The sequence below is a fragment of the Trichosurus vulpecula genome, chromosome 5, assembly GCF_011100635.1.
Source record: "Trichosurus vulpecula isolate mTriVul1 chromosome 5, mTriVul1.pri, whole genome shotgun sequence".
In the NCBI taxonomy this organism is placed as follows: Eukaryota; Metazoa; Chordata; class Mammalia; order Diprotodontia; family Phalangeridae; genus Trichosurus; species Trichosurus vulpecula.
Genome location: NC_050577.1, coordinates 206,883,616 through 206,907,272, shown reverse-complemented (window position 1 = coordinate 206,907,272; position 23,657 = coordinate 206,883,616). Strand labels below are relative to the sequence as shown.

Genomic DNA, 23,657 nt, shown 5'->3' with positions numbered 1-23,657 from the left:
CAACCCTCCTGTAGCCATTAAAAATAAACTGGATACCTGTGTCTGGTGGCAGCCACCCTGATATCCTGGTGAGACACTGTGATCCAGGACTCAAATGCAAAGGCCACCACTTGAACCATATGACCTACCCAGAGGCAATCTTTTATCAGATATTTGTGTTTGTCTTCTCATGTCCTAATATCACTTTAGTTGACTGAGTGACATTGATATACAGCTCACCTAATATCAGACCTACACCTATTCACTTGGGATATCCCCAGGTTAGTGAGGGAAACTCCAATGTGTATAAGTCAGATAAAATGTTAGGTTTTATGGGCCAAACACTAGTACCCCAACAGCAGGAAACCCCTTTTTCTCCTATCCTAGGAGGTTCTCAGGGAAATGTGCTATGTCATGCCTACTGTTATTTGTAGATTCTGTTACTTTGGAAGATTTCTAAGGGGAAAACACAGCTGAGCAATAAAGTCTGCTGAAAAAAAAAATGCAGAAAGGGAGATTCGAATAGGGGGTGGGGAAGATGAATGAAGTTTCCTACTTGAAACAGTTCTCCTAGTTTTCTATAATCTGATTCTAAACTCTCCTTCTCAATAACCACAGATTCACTCCCACTTCAGACTTTTAGCTCTAAATAAGGTTTTAAGAATTTAAAAAGAAAAAAAAAACATTAAGATACTTTCTCTCTCATTTCAATAGTCACATGGGGGTTACAGAGATAAAGTTAGACAAGCAAAGTAAAGAAATATTTTTCTTGGTTTGTAGAAATTTATGGCATTATAAACTAATTAGAGAATAAATTTGTATCTGAAATATAATATCTTTACCATAAATTTCCAAATTAGAGTTAAAAGATTTTTATAAATGCTGAAATATTTTAAGAAGAAGATGAGAATGTGAAACTTCCACTGTAAATCCTTGGAATGGATTTAATTTAAAACAATAGCCTCTAAAATTGAGGTGCTATCAAGTATTAGTCTTTGGGAAATTGACAATTGTGATTGTACATCCAAACTAAATTATACTGTGATCCATTTAATGTTTCACCCTCTATAGGTAGATTATACCTTAATGAAAGAAACAAATGATATTTGGAATTAAGGTGATATACTTAGAAACTGCATGAATAAGAATTAAAAGTGTAATTAGTCTATACCACTCTTCAGTATAAAATGCCAAATTCATAGGAGATGAAGTGATTTTTTTATGTAAGAAGATTCATAAGTGCACAAGACCAAATTGATGATATTTGACTGGCAATAAGTTTAAAAATCCAAAATACTGGTTATTTTATTGTTAGGCTTACAAGTTTATTTTATAAAGAATGCTTTTTTGAAAATAATTTTTAAATACATTTATTTATTTATTTTTACTTTTCACATTCACTTTCATAAATTTTAATTTTTCTCCACTTCCATCCCCTGCCCCTTCCCCAAGATGGTATGCAATCGATACAGGCTCTACATTAAAGAATGCTTTTTATTTGGTACATTTAATATGATAGATTTTTATTTGATAGCTTGTTTAGCCATTAATTATTAAAATCATTAAAGTGCACCTGGAATAACCACTATTAAATTTACATCTTCTTTACTACAGACAGATCCCAGATTCAAAGATTTATTTTTGCCTTAAGTGTTACCTCAAATATGGATATTTGTCAGCCTCAGGGCTTACAGGGGCTAGTGTTCTTCCAGGTTTTGTATGAACTATAACCTATTCATTATTTCTGTGTAATCACAGAATGTGATTGTTTTCTTAATTTCTAATAATTGATTTCTGATCATATGTGTGTGTGTGCATGTGTGTGTGTATTTATATGATTGGCTTTCTGCTCCACCCCAGAGTTACAGAAATTACTGCATTCATGCTGGATGTGAAAGTAGCTGGGATTCAATTGTAGAGAACTGAAGGGCACTGCCATTCCTAGGACAGCTGATCTATACTACTATATAGACGGTGAAGTAAAGAAGTTGTCCATGAGAGTTGAGGAAATTAAGGAATGGAGTAGTTAGGATGCTGGAGGGGATATCAACATATTTGTTGAAGTACTTAGAATAACGGTGAGATCTGAAAAAAGAGGAAGATTGTGAACTACATACTAGCTCTGATATAACCTCTCACAGTTAAGGTTACCTTTCTTGGAAAAAAGTGGATAATACTTGCACTACTGCATGAAAAGTACCTGTTAAACTTTGAAATGCTACGTAAATGTGTACCATTGTGTCTGTCTTATTGGGGGCAGGAAAGGCAGGGCTTATGATACAACAATTATTTTAAACCTATGCCTTGGTGTAAGCTTAGCTATGGTGCATGGCTTAACCTTGACACTGGATTTAATTTCCATAAAAATCAACAGAATGTCAGCTATGCCTTTGAGAGAATTGCAATGCCTCAGGACCACAAATCTTCCGAGCCAGAACCTCATTAATATTCATCATTAAAAGGATAGTTGGGAAGTTCCTGGAAACTAAAAAGGAAGAAACATACATGTAGAAGTCTTATGCATTAAAGAAATCTCTCCAACACACCAACCCCAACAAGCTACCTCCCCCTAAAACCTCAAATATCCAGATTAAGAAATGCAATCTTTCTAGTGGTTTGTTTTCTTTGGCCCATGCATCTAAACAGTGAGTGAGGACTTAGCTGTAGATACATCTTGCCTTGGGTTCAAGCAGTCTTTGTTCAGTTTCCTTAAACAATAAGGCATTTCTGAGACACAAGGCAAATAAATGGGTGGTATAATACAGCCAGAGAAAGAAATGGCAAATCACTCCAGTATCTTTAACAAGAAAACCCCAAATGGGATCACAAAGGGTCAAACATGACTCAGTCAGTACATAATTGAATCAGTAAACATAATAGATCCTGGCTCTGGAACCAGAAAAGTTGGATCCAAGTTCTGGCTCTCTCAATTACTGGCTGTATGACTATGGGCAATTATCCTAATGTCTCAGAAGTTCAATTTCCTCATCTTTAAAATGGAGAATAATGTTTTTTGGACTACTTGTTTTACAGGGTTTTTGCAAGGTTTGCTTGAGACTATGGGTACAAAGGACATTGCTACCATGAATCATTATGTAAATGTCTACTATTATCATAAAGAAGGACCATATAAAAAGGGGTATTTGCAGGGCTCTGATTTAGGAAACTGAAGCCAACAGAGGAGAAGTTTGACCTCGAGTCAAACTGGGAGTGGCAAAAAGAGGAATCAAAGCTAAAATGTAAGACTTGAAATTCAGTGATTTTCCCATGATGATAATCATCCTGAATCCCTATACCATGGCATACCTTTATCCACATCAATTAATAAAATAGGCTTTGCTCTCATAGCATGGAGGGAATTTAGAGTAAGAAAAGTATTGTGGTGCACTGTGGCCAGGCTCTACTATGAACTCCATTAAATTCTGATTGTTTGTATATCATCAGAAGGAGGAGATATTCCAAGGGCAATCAACAGCATAGTAAATATTCTACTATGCAGCAAGTTCAGTCAATAACCATTGACTATGCCTACCACATGTGAGGCACTGTGCTAAGCAACAAGGATATAAAGAAAAGCAAAAGACAATCTCCTTTCTTGAAGAGCACGCAATCTAATGTGAGCAAACCCATGCAAACAAATAATGTTATTCAGAAAATAACTGAAAGCGGGAAGGCACCATAAATACTTTTATACATGGAGATTTTTTCCCTTATTGACGATCTCTTTGGGATGCAGATCTAGTAATGGTATTGCTGAATCAAAAGGTATGCACAGTTTTATAACCCTTTGGACATAGTTCCAAATTGCTCTCCAGGATGGTTTGATCAATTCACAACTCTACCAACAATGAATACAATTCCAATTTTCCCACATTTTCTCCAACATTTATATTTTCCTTTTTTCTAATAGGTATGAGATGGTACATCAGAGTGATTTTAATCAGCATTTCACTAATCAATAGTGATTTAGAGAAATGCTTCTTAAATTGTGGGTCCCAACCCCAAGTTTAAGAAGCCCTGATTTAGAGCATTTTATGTGATTATAGATAGCTTTAATTTCTTCATCTGAAAACTGCCTGTTCATGTCCTTTCACCATTTATCAATCAGGGAATGGCTTGTATTCTTATAAATTTGAATCAGTTCTCTATATATTTCAGAAATGAGGCCTTTATCAGAGAAACTGACTAAAAATTGTTTCCCAGCTTTCTGCTTCCTTTCTAAACTTAGGTACATTGGCTTTCTGGAAAAAAAAAACTTTTTATTGCAACCAAAATGATCCATTTTGCACTTCATAATGTTCAGTATCTCTTGTTTGGTCATAAATTCTTCCCTTCTCCATAGATCTGACAGGTATACTATTCTTTGCTCTCCCAATTTGCTTATGGTATCACTCTTTATGTCTACATCATACACCCATGTTGACCTTATCTCAGTATACAGTGTAAGAGTTGGTCTATGCCTAGTTTCTCCATACTATTTTCTAGTTTTCCAAGCAGTTTTTGTCAAATAGCGAGTTCTTACCTCAAAATCTGGAATCTTTGGGTTTACCAAACAGTAGGTTACTATGGTCATTGACTACTATGTCTTCCATACCTAACCTATTCCACTGCCCTACCATTCTATTTCTTAGCTAGTACCAAAAAGTTTTGATGGTTGCTGCCTTATGATAGAGTTTTATATCTAGTACAGCTAAGCCACCTTCCCTTGCATTTCTTTTCATTAATTCCCTTTATATTCTTGAACTTTTGCTCTTCCAGAGGAATTCTGTTATTATTTGTTCTAGCAAAATAAAATAATTTTTGATAGTTTGATTGGTATAGCACTGAATAAGTAAATTAATTTAGGTAGAATTGTCATTTTTATTATATTAGCTCTGACTACACAACACCTGACCCAGAATAAGTGCACAGGAGAGGTCCAGAGTGCTACTTCAGAGAAAAAGAAGAGGAGATTTGATGACCATTGTAAAACATTATACTTTTTAGATTTATAATTTCTCTGTGAAGGACTTGAAAAAGGACTCCTTCCTTTAAAGTGCTCCCCCATGTCCCTGCAGTCACAGACCTCTAAGATAGAAAGTAAGATGCTAAAGGAAAAACTCACATATTAAGGGTCAGGTAACGAACGTTTTTATTAAGGCCATCAATGACTTTCATGTCTTCTGGAGTCAACTGGAAGTCAAACACCTGCAAAGGAAGAGAGGACATCATAATAAGTAGGATCTCCTTATACCACCTCAGAACAGAATAGGCAACTCGACTGACTGAATCAATCACACTCTCCACTTAGACTATGGTAACTCTGTTCTGGTACTGGAAAAACAACTGACCTAGAAAATAGATCCAAGGGAGATAATTGAAAACAGTTGAAACTATGATAGAAAAAGAGAGAGAGAGAGAGATCCTGGACATCATGTTTCAAGAAATTATCAAGGAAAACTGCCCTAATATCCTAGAACCAGAAGGCAAAATAGACATTTAAAGACTCCACCAATCGCCTTTGGAAAGAGATTTCCAAATGAAAACTCCTGGGAATATTACAGTCAAACTCAATACTTCAAGCAGGTCCTACATTAAAGGATTAAAGGGCTTGGAATGTGATATTCCACAAGGCAAAGGAGCTAGGATCACAACCAAGAATCACCTACCTAGCAAAAATGAATATATTATCCTCAAGGGGAAAAATGGATATTTAATGAAATAGAAGGCTTTCAAGCATTCCTGATAAAAAGACCATTGCTGAGCAGAAAATGTGACTTTCAAATATAAGACTGAAGAGGAACATAAAAAGGCAAAGAGGATATAATAAAAAACATAAGGGATTCAATAAAGTTAAACTGTTTACATCCCTACATGGGAAGGTGATGATTGTAATTTTTAAGACCTGTATTACTATTAGTCCAGTTAGAAGGGGTGTATATAGAGAGAGGGTTCAGGAATAAGTTGATTTTTATGCGATGTCATTTAAAAAAACAAATATAAGGTATGCAAACGAGGGAGAAGAGGGAAGAGAGGTAGAATGGGGTAAATTATCTCACGTGAAAGAGGATTACAGACGGAATAACATACACACTCAGTTGGATATAGAAATCTATCTTAACCATATTTAGAAGTAGAAGGGGAGGAGAATAAAAGAAGAAGGGAGATTGATAGAAGGCAGAAGATAGAGAGCAGATTGACGGAAATGGTGGTCAGAAGCAAAACACTGGTGAGGAGGGACAAGATGAAAAGAATGAGAAGAATAAACAGGGGAAAAATAGGATGTAAGTAAAACACAGTAGTTACAACTGTAAATGTGAATGGGCAGCACTCACCCATAAAAAGGAAGCAGATAGCAGAGTGGATTAAAATCCACAGCCCTACAATGTGTTGTTTACAGGAAATACATTTGAAGCGCACGCGCGCGCACACACACACACACACACACAGAGTAAAGGGAAGGGGCTGGAGCAGAATCTGTTATGCTTCAGCTGATTAAAACAGAAAAGTAAACACTTTTAAAGTACAAAGATGTTTTGGATTTAAGGTCTGCCCTCTCAGGTAGCCAGAGGGGTGAGGAGAATGATAGGAAGAGTGGGAAAGAGAGACAGAGTTTGTTTTTATCAGATCACCCAAGAAGACATTTCAAACTAAATGTCTGAGACATCTCAAATTTAATATGTCCAAAACAGAAGTCATTATCATTTCCTCCAAAGCAACACTGATTCCAAATTTCCCAATTTCTGTAGAAAGAACCACAAGTTTCCTAGTTTCCCAGGTTCATCCTCAATTCCTCACTTTCTTTCATTCCACAAATATAATTAGTTGCCAAATCTCTATGTTTCTGCCTCAACATTTCTTGTATCCCATCACTTCTGTTTGCTCAGATAGCTACCATCATCACTTCTCACCTACATTATTGGTCATTCTCCTTCAAGTCACTCCCCACTTTAGTCCATTTTCCTCACTGCAGACAAAGTCATTAACCTTAAGGTCAGATCTCACTGTGTCATTCCTTTATTCAATAAAATCCTTGTTGTCTAGGGGATAAAATATAAACTCCTCCACAAACTGGCCCTGACCTATCTTTCTCTTGGCTCCTCACACACAGCACTGCATCTCTTGTCTTCTTTCCTTTGCACTGGCTATCCCCTATGCCTGAAATGCATTCTCTCTTAACCTCTACCTCACAGAATCCCTTTCTTCCTTTGGTATAACTCAAGTACCAACTTCTATATGAAGTCCTCCCTGATGTCCTCAACTGATAATGCTCTGCCTCCCAAACTACTATGTATTTAACTGCTGTGTATTTATTCTCTTTATATTATATATGTGTATGATATAATGTGAATAAATACAAAGCAGTCATTCCAAAGTGCTTATTACATAAACATCATACACACTATCTCAGAAAAGTGAAGTGAACAATAATTTTCTTGGAGATCTTTGGAGAATAGCAGAGAATGTGGGTAAATTCATACTTCTTTCACCAAACTGAATCAGTGAGGTCCACTAGACTCTTCAGGAATCACCTTCCTAATGACCAGCTTTCAGTCTTCTCTATTTTTCAACATTTTCTCCAATATTCCATTCACCAAAACCAGTGTTTGTGCATCTGCTTAAACCAATTCTGCCCATGCTTCTTTACCTGAAAGTTCTCCTTTATGCGCTTTTCATTGAAGCTCTTTGCCAAGACTACCACCCCTCGCTGAATCTGGTATCGGAGAGCAACCTGGGCTGGGCTCCGATTGTGCTTCTTGGCAATGGCTCCCAGGACTGGGTCTTCTAGAAGGTTAGGAGACTGTTGATCTATCCTGCAAGGGAAAACAAACATTTTAAAATCTGTGGTTAGGGGAATGGGGCAGAGTTCAATACCATGTAGATAGTTATCATCCTTTAGCTTTTTACATTTTTCAGAGCATTTCCATAGACATCTCATTTGAACCTCATAATCATACCATGAGATGGGCAGGGCAAAAGTTATTATCTTCTCTTTACATATAATGAAATAGGGCTTAGAAAGGTTAAATTATTTCTTCAAGATCATGCAACTGACAAAGTGCCAGAAGTCAAATGGGAGTCAAATCCAGTTAATTATAATCCTATAATCAATGCTGTTTCTATAGCTCAGTGTTGCATAATTTGTAAGTATACACAAATTTGGGCAGTCGTCTTTATTAGTGATTAAGAAATCCATTACAGACCCCCTTTCTCACCATGGAGCCTCTCTCTGGGATCCCAAAGCACTGTATGCTACCAATAAGATATCCTTTGACTTGCAGAACTCCAACAATTTGCTCTGGTTCAGGTAAGGATGGCATTCCACCTGCAGTACAATAAATACTGAGGTTTCAGCTAATAAAAATAAGATGCATGAGGCCAAAAAGAACAATATTAAGCATTTTAATAATTAAAGAACTTGAGAATTACCTAGCTACACCCCAAATCACAGAATGTTAGTAAAATATATGTCTATTTAAGGCCCTTTTCACATAGAGCCATTAGTGCTAAAAGGGGCAGAAAAAGTAATTTTGAATTAAGGAAAAGACTAAAATCAATTGATAAAGGATATAAGATTCAGCTACTGCCATTGATGAATAGGTTAATGTCTGAAAGAAGTACTAAAAGAACTTTGGTTTAATAAAAACTATTTAAATGAAGAAACAGCGCTTTCAGGTATTAATTACCTGAGTAATTGTGAATAGAAAATCAACTGTTTAATAAAAATAGACTCAAATGACTTTATGGATTATATAGGATGAAACCTTGTATGTCTGAAAAGTTTTGTGCTTTAAAGGACCAAAGAAATAAGTTTTATTTATTAAAAACTAAGAAAATGTTTGTAGAAAGAATTAGTTTGAAGAACAAAAAATGAGATCTAGGACCCTGATGAAGATAATTGCAGGGAGCTAAGGTTCTTCCATTCATTTGTCAGGGAGGGGAAGGATAGGAAAGAAACTGCACTAGAAAAAGAATTGTTTTACCTGGTTGCAGACAGGTTTATGTTTAAGCCCAGTTTTATTCAGGATCATCTCCAATTGCCTGCGGTTGAAGTTGGACACTCCAATGGACTTCACGAGTCCTGCATCCTTACATTTCTCCATGGCCTGAATAGAGAGAGATTGTGAACCCCTATGGAACTTTGGAGGACATGTCAAGTAGAATCCTTCCCCCATTCATCACCTAGCCTTGGTCTTTTCACTTGCTCTCCTTTAATTTGAAAACAGAAACACAGGAGAAGGCATGTCACAGAATTCAAACCTGGAAGGGGCTTTAGATACAATTTAGTTCAACCTCCTCATTTTTTTCCCTTTTTGATCGAGGAAACCAGAGTCTAGAGAAGCTATTGCCAAACACCATACAGGTGGTAAGTAACCAAACCATGATTTGAGTTCAAGTCTTCTAACTTTTGTATTAGGCTGGTTCAGAGGACAGCTCTTCACCAGGCATATTTCTAGTTCTAAAAGAAAAAATATTAACTGAACTTTATATATATGACCCTGACTCTCATATGCCTTTTCAAAGCATGAAAATCTGGAAGTTAAGTAATTATTTCAGTAAATGGAATTTAAAATCACAGGAGCCAGAGCCAAATACTCAGAAATATCAAAAAAGTCTTTCATTCTGTAAAATGGGTGACAAAATCTACACTGCCAAGAAAGAAAAAGAGTAAGAACCACCAGAAAAAAACCCTAGTTACTATCTACTTTTTCTTGTGTTTACTTTTGAATATTTCTTAGCATACCAGTTACTCTCTCCCTTGCCATTCCTATTCAATTTGTCCTGCTTTCTTTCCACTTGATCTGAATCTGACAAGATGTTTACATTTTTGGAGTTTAGAAAAATCTTGGGAGTGTAACTCTCCTCTTGTCCTCCCCATTCTATAACTCACCTCAGGGTGCCCAAGATCCCATGGTCACCAACAGAGGCTCCTTCAACAATATTTAAAGTACATAATTCCTTGGATTTTCTGATTAGCCTGTCTATCCTCATTTAATGAACACTCATTCCTTTTACATTAATATAGAATAATAGAGTAAATCAAGAGACTTCACTATCTTTTAGTCTAGCTTCCCTCCTTCTTCAAATGATACCTGAGATGACTCACTCAACATCCACAAATCAGTGTCAGAGCTAAAATCAGAAGTCTAGATTTCTAGCCCTGCACATATTCCATTTGACAAGCTGCGTTGCATCTCTTCATTTGATAAAATTCACTTCCAACTACCTGAGGATCTCCCTCTCCAGTCACAATCACTTCCAGGCAGGGTAACTTTACCTCAAAGCCACAGCATGTTTTTTGGTGTCTGCTTCCATAAGTCACCTACCTCCCAAGTATCACGCAAATCCACAGAGTCACCAATAAATTTTTTATTTTCATCCATTGGCATCAGGTCTTTGCCAGGCTGTAATTAGAGAAGAGAAACTTGTCTTTGATTCTATTCAATTCAACCTACTCTGTGCATTGCATAAGGCACTGCGCCAGATGCCACAAATAAAACATGAAATGGTGACATAGTTCTTGTCTTGTAGGAGCTTATCAACTAGTAGAAATCAAGGCCATAGATAATTATAATACAAGTCCAGAGGATCAGAGATGTAGACCAGGAAAAAATCTTAGAGATCATCTAATCAAACCCGCTCATTTTATTATGTATTTAAAACTTTTTTGATAATTTCTGACACAAAACATTTCTCAACAAATATTGAATTAAATCCAATCAAGAAGCATATTTCCTGAAACAAGCAAAACTGCCTAATTTAATCACGTGGTTCTGTATCTGCATGTGACACTTTTTAACTTGGCAGTCCACTGACACTTAATAAAAAAGATGTGTCCTTTAACTGGAATAATCTAGAATTTTTTATACAACTGTAGTCATGTATATCCATTCACTCACTCACGCCTAAAGCATTTATTAAGCACCTATGGTGTGCAAGACCCCAAGCTAGGCTCTGGGTTGACCAAAAGGAAACAATTCACTGCTGGATACTTTTAGTGATTCCTGTTTTGTTGCCTGTGGCCCAGAATCAAATTGCTAAATCTTCAATTCACTTTTATTTATTTGCTGGTTAATCAGCCTTCCATAGTTATAGCTTGTTGTGCTTGAAGAAATTCTCCCCTCCCCTAACATATTCATTCCTCTTCCCTCTCTCACTTCCCTCTTGTCCCTCCTTAGTCCATTCAAGTCTCTTGTTCATTATATCCCTTGTTCTTATACTTTACTTTCCCCACATCAATAAGAGTATGATTCATGTATCCCTTCTTCCCCAGCCCTCTCTTTCCATAGGGTCTCTCCTTTAAACACCCATACGCACAGCTTCTCTTTCCCCCTCACTAACCAATAGACAAAGAGGGGTCCCCTTTTAATATGTAAGCACTGGACCATCACCCAGACTCTTAAGGCTACTTGAACTTGTTGACATTTCACAAATTTCTTTCCTCCCTTGCATTCTGTTTTGGAGGCAATTGGGGTTCAGTGCCCAAGGTCACACATCTAGTAAGCATGTGAGGCCAGATTTGTAATCGGTTCAAATATGAATTCAGGTCCTCCCTACTCCAGGGCTGGTGCTGTGCCACCTAACTGCTCCTATCCCTTGCATTTCAAAGACTATTAAAAGACGGCAGCCAGTAGTCAATGACTACAGCAATCTAATCTTTGATAAAACCATAGAATCCAGCTTCTGGGCTGAGAACTCACTATTTCACAAAAACTGCTGGGAAAATTGGAAGATGGTATGGCAGAAATTGGACACAGACCAATATCTTACACCATATACCAAAATAAAGTCAAAATGGGTTCATGATTTAGGAATAATGGCTGAAACTGTAAGTGATTTGGGAGAGCAAAGAATAGTTTACCTGTCAGATTCATGAGAAAGGGAAGAATTCATGACCCAACAAGAGATAGAGAGCATTACAAAATGCAAAATTGGTAATTTTGATTATGTTAAATTGAAAAGTTTTGTATAAACAAAGCCAATGCAACAAAGATTAGGCAGGAAGCAGAAAATTGGGAGAAAATCTTTGCAACTAGTGTCTCTGATATAGGCCTCGTAGCTAAAATATACAGGGAACTGAGCCAAATTTATTGGAATACAAGTCATTCCCCAATTGAGAAATGATCAAAGGATAGGAACAGGCAGTTTGTAGAGGAAGAAACTAAAGATATCTATAGGCATATGAAAAAACGCTCTAAATCACTATTGATCAGAGAAATGAAAATTAAAACAACTCTTAGGTACCACATCTCTCCTGTCAGATTGGCTAACATGACAAAACAGGAAAATGATAAATTCTGGAGAAGATGTGGGAAAATTGGAACACTGTTACATTGTTGGTGGAGATGTGAACAGATCCAGCCATTCTGGAGAGCAATTGGGAACTATGCCCAAAGGGCTATAAAAATGTGCATACCCTTTGACACAGCAATACCACTTCTAGGGCTGTATCCTAAAGAGATCACACAAGGGGGAAAGGAACCCGTATGTACCAAAATATTTATAGCAGCTCTTTTTGTGGTAGCAAAGAATTGGAAATCAAGGGGATTCCCATCAGTTCGGGAATGGCTGAACAAGTTGTGGTATATGAATGTAATGGAATATTATTGTGCTATAAGAAAAAGGGAAGATACAGAATGTATAATAACCTGGAAAGAACTACATGATATGATGCTGAGTGAGAGGAGCAGAACCAGGAGAACATTATACACAACCACAGACATATAGATTCTGTGATGACTAACTTTCATAGACTTGGCTCTTCTCAACAATACAAGGTACAAAGACAGCCCCAAAGGTCTCATGATGGAAAGAGCTGTCTACATCCAGATAAAGAACTATGGAGTGGGAATGAGGATTGAAGGAAACTGTGTGCTCTCTCCTTTTTTCTCTATCTTTATTTTTGGTTTTGTTTCTTCTTTCTCATGACTCACTCCATTGATCATGGTTCTTCTTTACGACTCGACTATTGTATAAATATGTTAAATGTGAAGGTATATGTAGAACATGTATCAGATTAAATGCCATCTTGGAGGGAGGGGGAAAGGGAGGGAAGGGATAAAAATTTGGAACTCAAAAACCTGTGGAACTGAGTGTTGTAAACTAAAAATTAAATAAAGAAATAAAAAAAATTAAAAAAAAGAAGACAGCCTCCAGAAATAGATGCAGTCAGTCCAGCTTCCACATACCTGCTCTAGCACAACTGAACTTCATATCACACTGAATAAATGATTAAGAAATTAAGGAGAAACGATAGCATGTGAAATCTCCCACCCCAGAACTGTACAAAAAATCATCCAGCAGCCCAGAGACAAGAAAAACACCCTCTTCTCTCCTCCCAAGCAAAGCTTCCCAGAGAGATGTGGCATCTGTGGTCTGTAATACTCTGCGTCTAGGTTCTGCAAGAATGGAGGACTTGCCTGAGAATGCCCTAAGGTGCAGACCTTGAAAACTCTGGGGAGGAACAGATAGAAGAACTACAGACCTCTCACTGAGTTTAGGTCGGAACAGCCAAGGCCAAAGCCAAGGAGATCTGAACACTCTGTATTGAGATGCCATAGATGGCCTTGAAAACTCAGTTGTCTGAAACTCAGAGAGCATGGGGAGCCAAATTCCAGGAGATGAAGGTCATTGCAAGAACACAAGGAACCCAGGCCAAGACCAAGCAGAGCAAATGACATCACCCAAAAGCCCAGCAAGAGCCCTTGCTTGGCCCTGAAAAAAAGCCCCATTTAAGAAACTAAATCTAGAGATGATAAAATCAAACACCCAAAATAATAATTTAAAAATTTACTGCAAATCAAAGTAGAAAGACAGAGAGATTTAACAGTGTAACAGTTTAAGTATACAACATAGTGGTGCAAATATATCTAACACTCTACTATTCAACAAAAAGAAGACCCCAGTTACTGGAATAGGTACTCACTACTTAACAAAAATTGGATGGTAGTATGGAAGAAATTAGATTTAGATCAACACCTTATAACTTACGCAAACATAAGCTCCAAATGTGTACGTGGCCTACATGTAAAAGACTACATCATAAATTAATTAGACAATCTTGCTCTGTTTCTAACCTAGGCAGGTTTGCTCCTTCTGAGGCAAATTGGGGGGCTCCCCAGATCTGTGCCGGCCTTGCTGGAAATGATGGACACACAGTAGCACTACTATAGTTCACAAATCGCTGACTAAAGCAATCCACCAGCTGTAGCCTCCCCAGGAGCAGGTGTGGAGAAAAATAGGCAACACAAATATTATGTGACATCTTGATGGACTAAAAATGTACAGATCCCCAAACCTCCTGGTGGTCTAACATTAGAAAGTCCATGACCTCTATGCAATGAGAGTATGAGCTTCAGGATGGACTTATCTCACTGTTGTAGTTTCTTCCTGTCCTTAGATAAGACATACTGAGGTTTGTTCTAAAAGGACTGTGTTCACAATTGTCAAAAACTTTGTTCTCTGCCCCTTATTGCGTGCCGTTGAACATCTTTTTTTATTCTGACAGTAAATCCTACCACTTGTGTTCCAAATACTCCCTTTTTCTCCTTTGACTGATACACGAAGCCTTTTCTGTGAAATGCCTTTTCTTCTCCCCTAAGTTGCTACACAATGCTGCTAAGTGGCTGTGTACTCTAAGCATCCTGAAGGTCACAAAAACAAAATCTATACTAAATCAAAGAAATATGAATTTGCTGTCAGCAAGAGCAGATTGCTGAGCACTCTAATAAACCTGTAAATTTTTCCTCCTATCTTTGACACACAGTCATTGGAGCCTGCTAGGACAATATGCCTCTCCCAAGAACTCAAGAGAATTCCCCAACAGGCAGACCATAGGCATTCACCACCATGACCAGTCTCATCTCTTGAGTCTAAATCAGGATACCCTTGGAAATGTTTACTTGTAGACATCTACTTTAAATATTAGGACTCTGATACCCAGTCCTATCAACATTTATCTGCAGTCCTCTAGATAAAACCTGAATAAGGACAAAACATTCCTTCACTTCTTATAGAAGCAGGGCTGAAAAATGCTAAGGCAGAAAAGAGAAAATGTGGTCAAAAAGTCTTTGTACACCTAGAGAGGGTTCTAGCACTTACTTTAAAAGAAATAGGAGAATGGATAATATAAAGGTCAAGGTAATCAAGTTGGAGGGTCTTCAGGCTCTCTTCCAGGGCAGGCCTGACCAATTCTGGGCGGTGGCATGTACTCCAAAGCTAAAGGGAATAAAGGAATATTCAAAGTAACAGTGGCAATAATAGGACAGCAGACTGAGTTCCCTGAATGGCCAATTTACAGAAAAATTGTGAAGTAGCTGAAGTTCATCCTTGTCACTTAAACTCTCTGTGCCTGTTTCTTTGTTTGTAAAATGAGGGATAATAAATAAATTCTATCTACCTCCAAGAGTTCTTCTGAGGCTCAAAAGAGATGTCACATGTTTTGTAAACAGCAAAAGGGACCTCTTTGGGAATTAGAGAAATTTACCCACTAAAGTGAGGGTCCTGAACTGCCTGTTGAAGGAGGTTCTGACTGAATGGACACCCAGTATGGACACATCTCCGAATCAGGGGGTTTTAAAAGAAGTACTAGACAAGCCTGGAGCTAGAAAGGCAAGAAGAAGAAATAGTCATGGAGTGGGGTACTTGCCCTGGGCAAAACCTACCTGACCTAGTGAAAAATGAGATATCCTCCCAACTCACGTTAATGTCAGAATTTTGAATGTACATGAAACTGTGTTTTGGTAACCTATTGAGATTTTCTTCCATCTATGCAAGGAAGCTGTAGCTACAGAATCAAATGTCAACAGAGATGATAGGGAAGTAGGCATTGAGATATGACACCTACACCTTCACCTTATCTGTTGGGTAAGTGCCTAATAGTGAAACTACATTGTTTCCTAAGATTGAACACAAAGATTATTTAGTAGCACACAACAGACAACAGGCTAGACTTGCAACTTTCTATGCCTGTAGTTTGGGAGGAGGTTTTAGGAAATGGTAAGCAACATTGCTGTTACTTTGGTCCCTTATTATTTACTTTTCTCTCTATTTCATTTTAGAAACCTTTAATAAAATTGATTTAATTGGAACAAGGGGTTTGTTGTGGCCAACAAATTAATGTAATGACTAACATCTTTAAGTTTCAAGGTTGAAATGCTAGAAATCAGCCGCCACTGAGGACCAAAGGAAAAGAATAAGAACGAGCTAGAAAAAAATTGCTAAAGTGTATTTTAATGCTTTTCTTGTCTAAATCCAGTTAAGTATGGATAGCAAGACAAAACTATGAGAAAACCTTTAAATTGTCCATGAGACTTTTTAATTACATAATAGTATGTCGCTGAATTTCTACCAAATTTAAATGCACATTACTGCTGTTCAGAAGCAGTTAAGCTCATGTAAACTTCCTTAAAAAGAAGTTCCAGTCTACTTTTGTCTTGTCTTTAAGGCATTGTTCTATGTTTTCCCAATGATAAATTGCTTTTAAAGAATGCCCAATAATTGATTACATATTTCTGATTTGTATCCTTTGCATTAAATATGAAATTTAACTTCCTGGTAGACAATTTATTTCTAATTTTAAAAAAAAAAATACAAGTCTGTCAAACACTAAATTCCAAAATAAGAATATTATTTTTCTCCAAATTAACTCCACTTTTGATCCATTACTTAAAAATAAAATCTGCTAAGCTCCCATACAGTCTTCTCACAGTTTAGTCAAGGAACTTAAATCCTGACTGAAAGTAGGAATAATTTAAATTTTAGTCTTCAAGACTAAATTTAAACTGTTATGAAACCGTCAGTTCAAAATATTAAGTACACTGAATACCAAAAAATTACATTGGGTATGTCATAATAAGGAATAAGCTCACAGCTGCTCATTCAGAAAATGTGGTCACTACACCTCCTTAACAGTTTGTCTTGGAGGTGCTCATTTTTCTCATTGTTCCTGAAGTGATTTCTTAATTATCTATTTGGGAAAATTAAATTTCCAGTTATTTTATACTAGCTTAAAACTGGTTTAAATGTACGCTTCTGAAGAACAAAGACCATGTCTCCTCTTTAATGAATATCACTGTGCAAGTAGTTGCTTATTAACTGAGTGGCCACTCTACCTTTGAAATTAAATGACTGGAAGTTAAATTCCATTATTTCTGATCAATACTAGCTAGCCTTCATCTTTTCCCTTATGCAGCATAATTCATTTTTGTTGTTTAGATTGACTTGGTTGGGAGGATTCTTCTTTGTTCCACTTAGGATATTGTTTATAATTTATCACATTTTTTTACTATGAAAAAAATCCCACATACCTTCCCTGTGTAGAATATATCCTCTCTGGTCACTGTCCCATCTGCAATCTTTGCTTGGATTGCCTGCCCAACTTCTTTTTCATTTTGATATAGGAAAGCCCCATCAATATGGCGGAAGCCCGCTTCAATAGCCAGCTTTGTGGCCATCTCACTTTCACTTTTGGGAACCTAGGAATTCAAAGGGAGAGAATTTCAACCTGGATAGAGACACATTAGTCCAATGGATCTCCTTCCATAACATGGTACTTAAACTATTGTTTCTCCTTCCCTCCATTTTCTCCCTTGCTTGTCTTTTTCTTGGCCAAGTACTATTCAAGTTCTTCTATTAACAGCTGCATTTTTTTCATTTATTTTCTTCACATCCTGATGCTTATTTTTCCATCTGGCCATTCTAAGAAGTATGTGGCTATTAAGCAATAGAGAGAATTAGACATTTTGCCAGATACACATCCGCCCAGGTCAGCCGAATTCTTTGGCTTAGACCATGGGTGGGGAACCTGCAATCTCAAGGCCACATGTGGCACTCTAGGTCTTCAAGTGTGACCCTTTGACTGGATCCAAACTCCACAGAACAAATCCCCTTAATAAAAGAATTTGTTGTATGAAACAAGGACTCAGTCAAAAGGCCACACCCAAGAATCTAGGAGGCCACATGTGACCTTGAGGCCCCACGCTCCCCACCCCTGACTTGGAATTATGTCTTTAGATTTCAGTTTGAGGATCTGCTGCTACATTCCATGACTTTCCTCCTCCCACAGCCCATAGTTTAATAGAATGTTTTGTTTTAAGTATATTGAGTTCCAGGCTTCTGCAAGACAGCAGAGTACTATGCCAGAAAACTGAGCAATACTAATTCACATTGCAAAGTCAGTAGGGCCTAAAGGAGAAGGAGAAAAGCTTTCAATGATAAAAAGTTTGGGAGAAGACTTTTTGTGCATTGGGGGGGAAAATGAAACAATATAAACTTAAGAGAATCACTACTAATCATGGATTGGAAAAAAAAAAAAGAAAATTAACTTGACTTCTGCTCTCCATGACTACACATTTAAATTAAAATTCTAGAGTCACCTAAAGGGACAAGATAGAAAGTTTAGAATTAAAGTTAGGGATTTTATACCTATAACCTCAGCTACCATACTAATAAGGATAAGAGGGCAAGTACAAAAATATTGGTAGTGAGATTTTTGCCAACAACCATTTTAGGGACGGATATGGAAAGTCCAATTACTCATAAAAGAATTAGAACCATCCAACCAATAAATAGGCTAAATAAGGATGTTGCAGCTACTTGCTCAGTTCAATGTAACTTATTTTTGAATTATATATAATAACACTTAGTACTTTATTATATGTATATGTAGTGTTGCATGCATGTTGTTCTTAGGTATTGTTTTTTACTTTTGCTAGAGTTTGCTTGATTTGAAGCAGCCTGTTAAGTGGTGCTTTGAATTGTAATGTGCATATTATATGTATATTCTATGTACGTATGGCTGTGAGAGTTGTACTATAAGGAAAACTAAGCACCACAGAATTGTGGCACTCAGAAGACTTTTGAGATTCCCTTAGAAAACAAAGAGATCAAATCTGTCATTATTAATTAATTCAGGCTATTCACTGGAAAGTCAAATACTAAAGCTGGACAGGAATTTGTACAGACTTGGAGAGAGAGGAGGACAGAAGGTCCTCATGTGCTGTAGTCCATGGACTCACAAAGAATCAGACACAACTAAACAACAACAAACATTATTTGTAATATTAGGGTGCATGATATTGTAATGGCAAGCAAAGTGGGACTTTTTGCTGTCTTTTGTTTTGGAGTGTTTCTCAGCACTGAGGCAATCAAGCCCTTTTGATTGAGTCTTGCCTTTGTTTGTAGGAAGGCCCACATCCTTTTACTAGTTAGGTCATGAGAGGTGTGAAACCCTCAAGAGGTGTAAAGCCCTGGAGAAGTGTGAACTGCTCTGACCCTGAAGAAGTGTACAAATACTCTGAGGTTAGCATTTTGTTTGGTGCTTACTCATTGGAAGAGTGTTGGTATGGAGATTCTGGGTAGCTGTTAAGGAGCCCTCCAGCTTTAAAAACCCAGATGTTGGTGCCTCTCTCTCTGGTAACTTTGTATGTATAGCTTTGGTCAGACAGTTAGAAGCCCGTCTGTTGCTTTATGTTATTTTTTTCTGCTTGTAATTTCTGTTTATGTTTTTTCTGAAGTACAGGGTGCTGACTTTTTCCCCCGAACTAAGTGAATGATATATGTATGCTTGATTAAAGTGAGATTGCTAACTCCTTTAAATTTCTTTCCTTAGAAAAGATCAAAGAACATGTGCTAGTAGCCCTCCTATGTGCTGATGCTGTTGATCTTACACAGCCACAGCAGCTGCTAGTTCCATTGTTGCTACAGTTATACATCCCAAAATGATCTTCAGGAAATAAAATTATGGGTTGTTGGGAATATAGCACCAGGTTCAGCAGCTTTTCCTACACATAATACACACTATTACTATCTTTTAAAGAGAGAATAGAAAGAAGAAAAAAAGATTGTAGCAGAAAAGGACTTTAACCTCTCTCCTTCTCTCTCTTCTTAAGGAAAAGTCTTCAACTAGGTTTCTCCCACCAGAGGAGGGCATGCATAAAATAACTAAGAATGAAAGAAAAGGTCTCTCTCTCTCTCTCTTCCTCTCTCTCTCTCTCTCTGTCTCTCTCTCTCTCTCTCTCTCTCTCTGTCCTCAAAAGAAAAGCTATTAACTAAGGCTGACCACAAGAGAGAAAACTTTGGGGTCCATAGTGAAGAAAAAGGCCTAAAGAAAGACAACAGAGCTTGTAAAGGAAAGGTACTCAACTTGATCTGATCCGCCAGAGTAGAGGAAACCTGGAACTCAACCCCTAAGGCCTCAGAAACAAAAATGAATTAAACAAAAATTAAAATAAAAAACTTTTATACATGCAGAGATCACAAAGGCACAAACCAAAAGAGAATAATACAAAAACTTTATAATCAAAGCTACAAAGAAAAAAAGTTTGTCTGCAAGAAATCTTCTAATTTGTTTTAAAAATGATAAGAGTTTAAAAAACGTATTATAAAAGAAATCAGAATTATGGAGAAGAAAACTGGGTGAAAGAGCAATAGCGTAACAGAAGAGGTACAAAACTTTAGTAACAAACTTTCTAAAAAGCACAATGGACCAAACAGAAATGAATGACTGTAGGAGACAACACAGTTCTTAAAACAAGGTCAAAAGAAATGTTAAAATGAGAAAATAAAGTGAATGTGAATGGGATGAATTCATCCATAAAATAGAAGTTGGAATGGGTTAGGAAAACAAAATCCAACAATGCATTGTTTACAAGAATCATCCTCGAAACAGACTCACAAAGAGTTAAAATGAGGGGTTGGGACAAAATCGATTATGTCTCAGTTGAACACAAAATAGCCAGGGTAACAATTATGATTTTAGTCAAGGCAATAGCAAAAATAGACTTAATTTAAAAGAGATAAAAAGAAAACTATTTTACTGAAAGGTAACACAATAATTGATTTCATACTTAATACATATGTGATCGATGGCACAACGATTAAAAACAAAGGAAAAACTAAATGATTACAAGGAGAAACAAACCATAAAACTATAATAACGAGAGACTTCAATTTACCCCATCAGCCCTAGAAAAATATAACAAAAAATAAATGAAAAATTAAGAACATGAATAGAATCTTAGATAAGATTCTGTGAGATCTTAGATAAGATCTTAGACAAGAACAAATGCAGAAAAGCATAAATATTATATATGTCCGTAATATATATTAACTTATAATGCAATGAAGTTATAATACGAATAAAGGGCTACTGAAAAAGTATTAAAAATAAACCATACCACAAAGCTCAATTTAAATATCATTTTGTCCAGAAAGCCTTCCCTTATTCCATCTCTCCCTCTTCCCATTTGGTTATTACTCTATACTTCAAACTTCTCAAAATTCTTTCTGGTATAACTCTCTAATGCAATTATCATATAATATACTTATATTTTTCTGCTTTCGCGTCTTATTTCTCTTTTACGTTGTGGGTTTCTTGAAATTAAGAGCAGTGTCTTACCTAATAGACCAGAAAATATTAAAGTGATTCCATTTTGTTCTTCCTAGCTTGAAGATCCCCAAATATCACGTTCTGTTTTCTTGTTAGGGTAGCCCTGCTTGGGTTTGTACCCTTTCCCAGCTGCTCAATCAAGAAGTCCAGACCTTCACCCTATGTAACCTCAACAATCATAACTGCACCCTAAAACAACTCCCTTCCCCATCCCTGCCCCCATCCAAAACTCCCCATTTCACCTCAGAAAAGGGAAGAGGCAGACAAAGAATGTCTGACAGTGAGACAGTGACACCTAGGGAGAGAATGGGTTCAGAGCTGTAGCTCTTGGTCTCTCCTCAGCTGGGCTATTTCCCCACACACCCCAAACTACTTCAAGAGCCCGGCCACCCTGAATGAAGGAAAAAATAAACTGCCTGCCTTCTGGACACCACTATGTGCAAGCAGAGAGGGAGGGGGACAGAGGAAACCTTTTGGCGGGCTCCCATCTGTGTTTAGATGTTAAGCAAAATGCACACGCACACGCGCACGCGCGCACACACACACACACACACACACACACACACGACTATTACCTTTCTGTTTCTTTCTCCTTTACTAGTTGCAATAATCACACAGCAGTAATATTTACACACACAGCACCAAGTACAGCTTTGCCTTCTGTGCACTCTTTTTCTCCCCAGTGCTCAGACTATGTCAATATCCAGGTTCCCTCAAGGCTGGCCCTGCATTTCCTGCACATGAATTTGCCTTCTCCTCACCCACAAGATGTCTGGACAATCCATCCACCCATCTTCCAACGACCACACAAGTGCACAGGTTCAATAAGTAGTTTATGTCCATAGGGTGCAACCGGTTACTCTTATAAGGCCCTTGTTTGTGGTACACCTTTACCTCAAAGATGGTGCTCGTTCATAATAATTTTGTGATTGTAAGTATAACTATGAAAAGGCTTGTACTTCTGTGCTTATGGCCTCAGAACAAAAAGAGCTCCTTGCCTTGCCCTGGCCCTCTCTCCAGTATGGTTTCCATTTCGTCCTCAAGCCGCAATCCAAGAACACCCGGCAACTTTAAGGACCAAGCAACCACAGGTGAAAATAATATTAAAAAGAATGTAATAAAATTAAAATTAAATTAACTTTATGTAAGTTATATTTTATATGTTATACAATTTATAAATATATTTAAAATAATGTTAAATCTGGGAAATATTCTTTAATAGAATGTTGTTAACAACACGAATAAGCAGAAGTAAGGCAGGGGGCAGGACCTACGCTTTTCTCTCAGCACTCTCGCTCCTGGAGCGAGCGTGCGTAATAATACACAGCCCCACATCTCTCTGCTCATCCATTTAAATATCATCTCTCAAGGTGTCGAAGAGGCGAAAGGCAGGTATAGCAGACACTGTGTGCCACAGATGCTCATCTCGTCTCCTCATACACCTAAGTACTTTTTCAAACTCTGGGCTTAGTGAAAAACCTTCCTCCTTCCTTTCTGAGGGCTGATCTCACGTTAGCTCTCATTTCCCAGCCTGGGAAGAACTACAACTCCCCGGGGTCTCTGTGGCCAGCCTGTGGTGGCTAAATTCGAGATGTGATACATTTACCACAGTGTCAGGTTTATACAGAAATTCACTATCCGGCATTTGATTCGCAATTGTTTATTTCTACCTCAAAGAGTCTCTAGCGCCATTCTGGGTGGTATGAGAAGGGAATTAGGATAATTCGGACTTCATCTCCCCTCCCAGTGTTCTACTCACCCTCACACAACCTCACTCCTCTGTATACTTACACTTCTAGGTCCAATGGTACCAAATCCCAGCACCGGGATGGTATTCCCATCGTTCATTGTCACTCTGTGAGATCTGGAAAGAGCCATTTCTTTTCACCTCACAGGTCACGTCAGTTCTGCGCAGTCAGAAAACTCCCACACCGTGGCAAAGTCTAATTAACTGAAGCATTGGCTATTTATGTTTATACTCTATTGCCCAACCAAGCCCAGAGGGAGTGGCTTGGGGTGGAGGGAACAGCAAGTCACGAATCACCTCATTAACCCTTCCCTAGAAATGTAGGTGCATTGAAGTGTTTGCGTAAATAATGTCTCCATTTGACTCTCAATCTGATTATCATCCCTTTTTTGGTAGTTATTCCTAAAGGATGGTGGGGTCTGAGTGGGAGGACCGAGGAGGAAGGGGAGAAACACAGCAGGGGGAAGAAGAGGGTGGAGAGGAAGAGATCACGAAGAGGGAGGAGTGATGGGAAGGGGGAAGGGAGAGAAAAGCTAAGTAGGTGAGCTGGTTATGTGCGGT

The 23,657-nt window shown here is 37.6% G+C and overlaps 1 protein-coding gene across 1 annotated transcript; it reads right to left on the bottom strand.

The window, feature by feature from the left end:
* Positions 1-1,453: 1,453 nt before the first annotated feature.
* On the bottom strand, positions 1,454-23,347 carry LOC118850247 (aldo-keto reductase family 1 member C1 homolog). The gene is made up of 9 exons (XM_036759506.1): positions 23,141-23,347; positions 17,268-17,435; positions 15,061-15,177; positions 10,287-10,364; positions 8,943-9,065; positions 8,175-8,284; positions 7,607-7,772; positions 5,084-5,166; positions 1,454-2,464 (listed from the first exon to the last, which is right to left on the bottom strand). The coding sequence occupies exons 1-9, from the start codon at positions 23,225-23,227 to the stop codon at positions 2,422-2,424; spliced, it is 975 nt and encodes a 324-aa protein (XP_036615401.1). The 5' UTR covers positions 23,228-23,347; the 3' UTR covers positions 1,454-2,421.
* Between the last annotated feature and the right edge of the window lie 310 nt (positions 23,348-23,657).

Coding starts and splice junctions, on each gene's coding strand:
- LOC118850247 (XM_036759506.1), bottom strand. CDS start 23,227: ATGGCTCTTTCCAGATCTCACAGAGTGACAATGAACGATGGGAATACC. Junction 7,773..8,174: donor TCCCAGAGAGAGGCTCCATG/GTGAGAAAGGGG, acceptor TTTCCCTTGCAG/GATAGATCAACAGTCTCCTA. Junction 2,465..5,083: donor CGTTACCTGACCCTTAATAT/GTGAGTTTTTCC, acceptor CTTCCTTTTTAG/TTTCCAGGAACTTCCCAACT.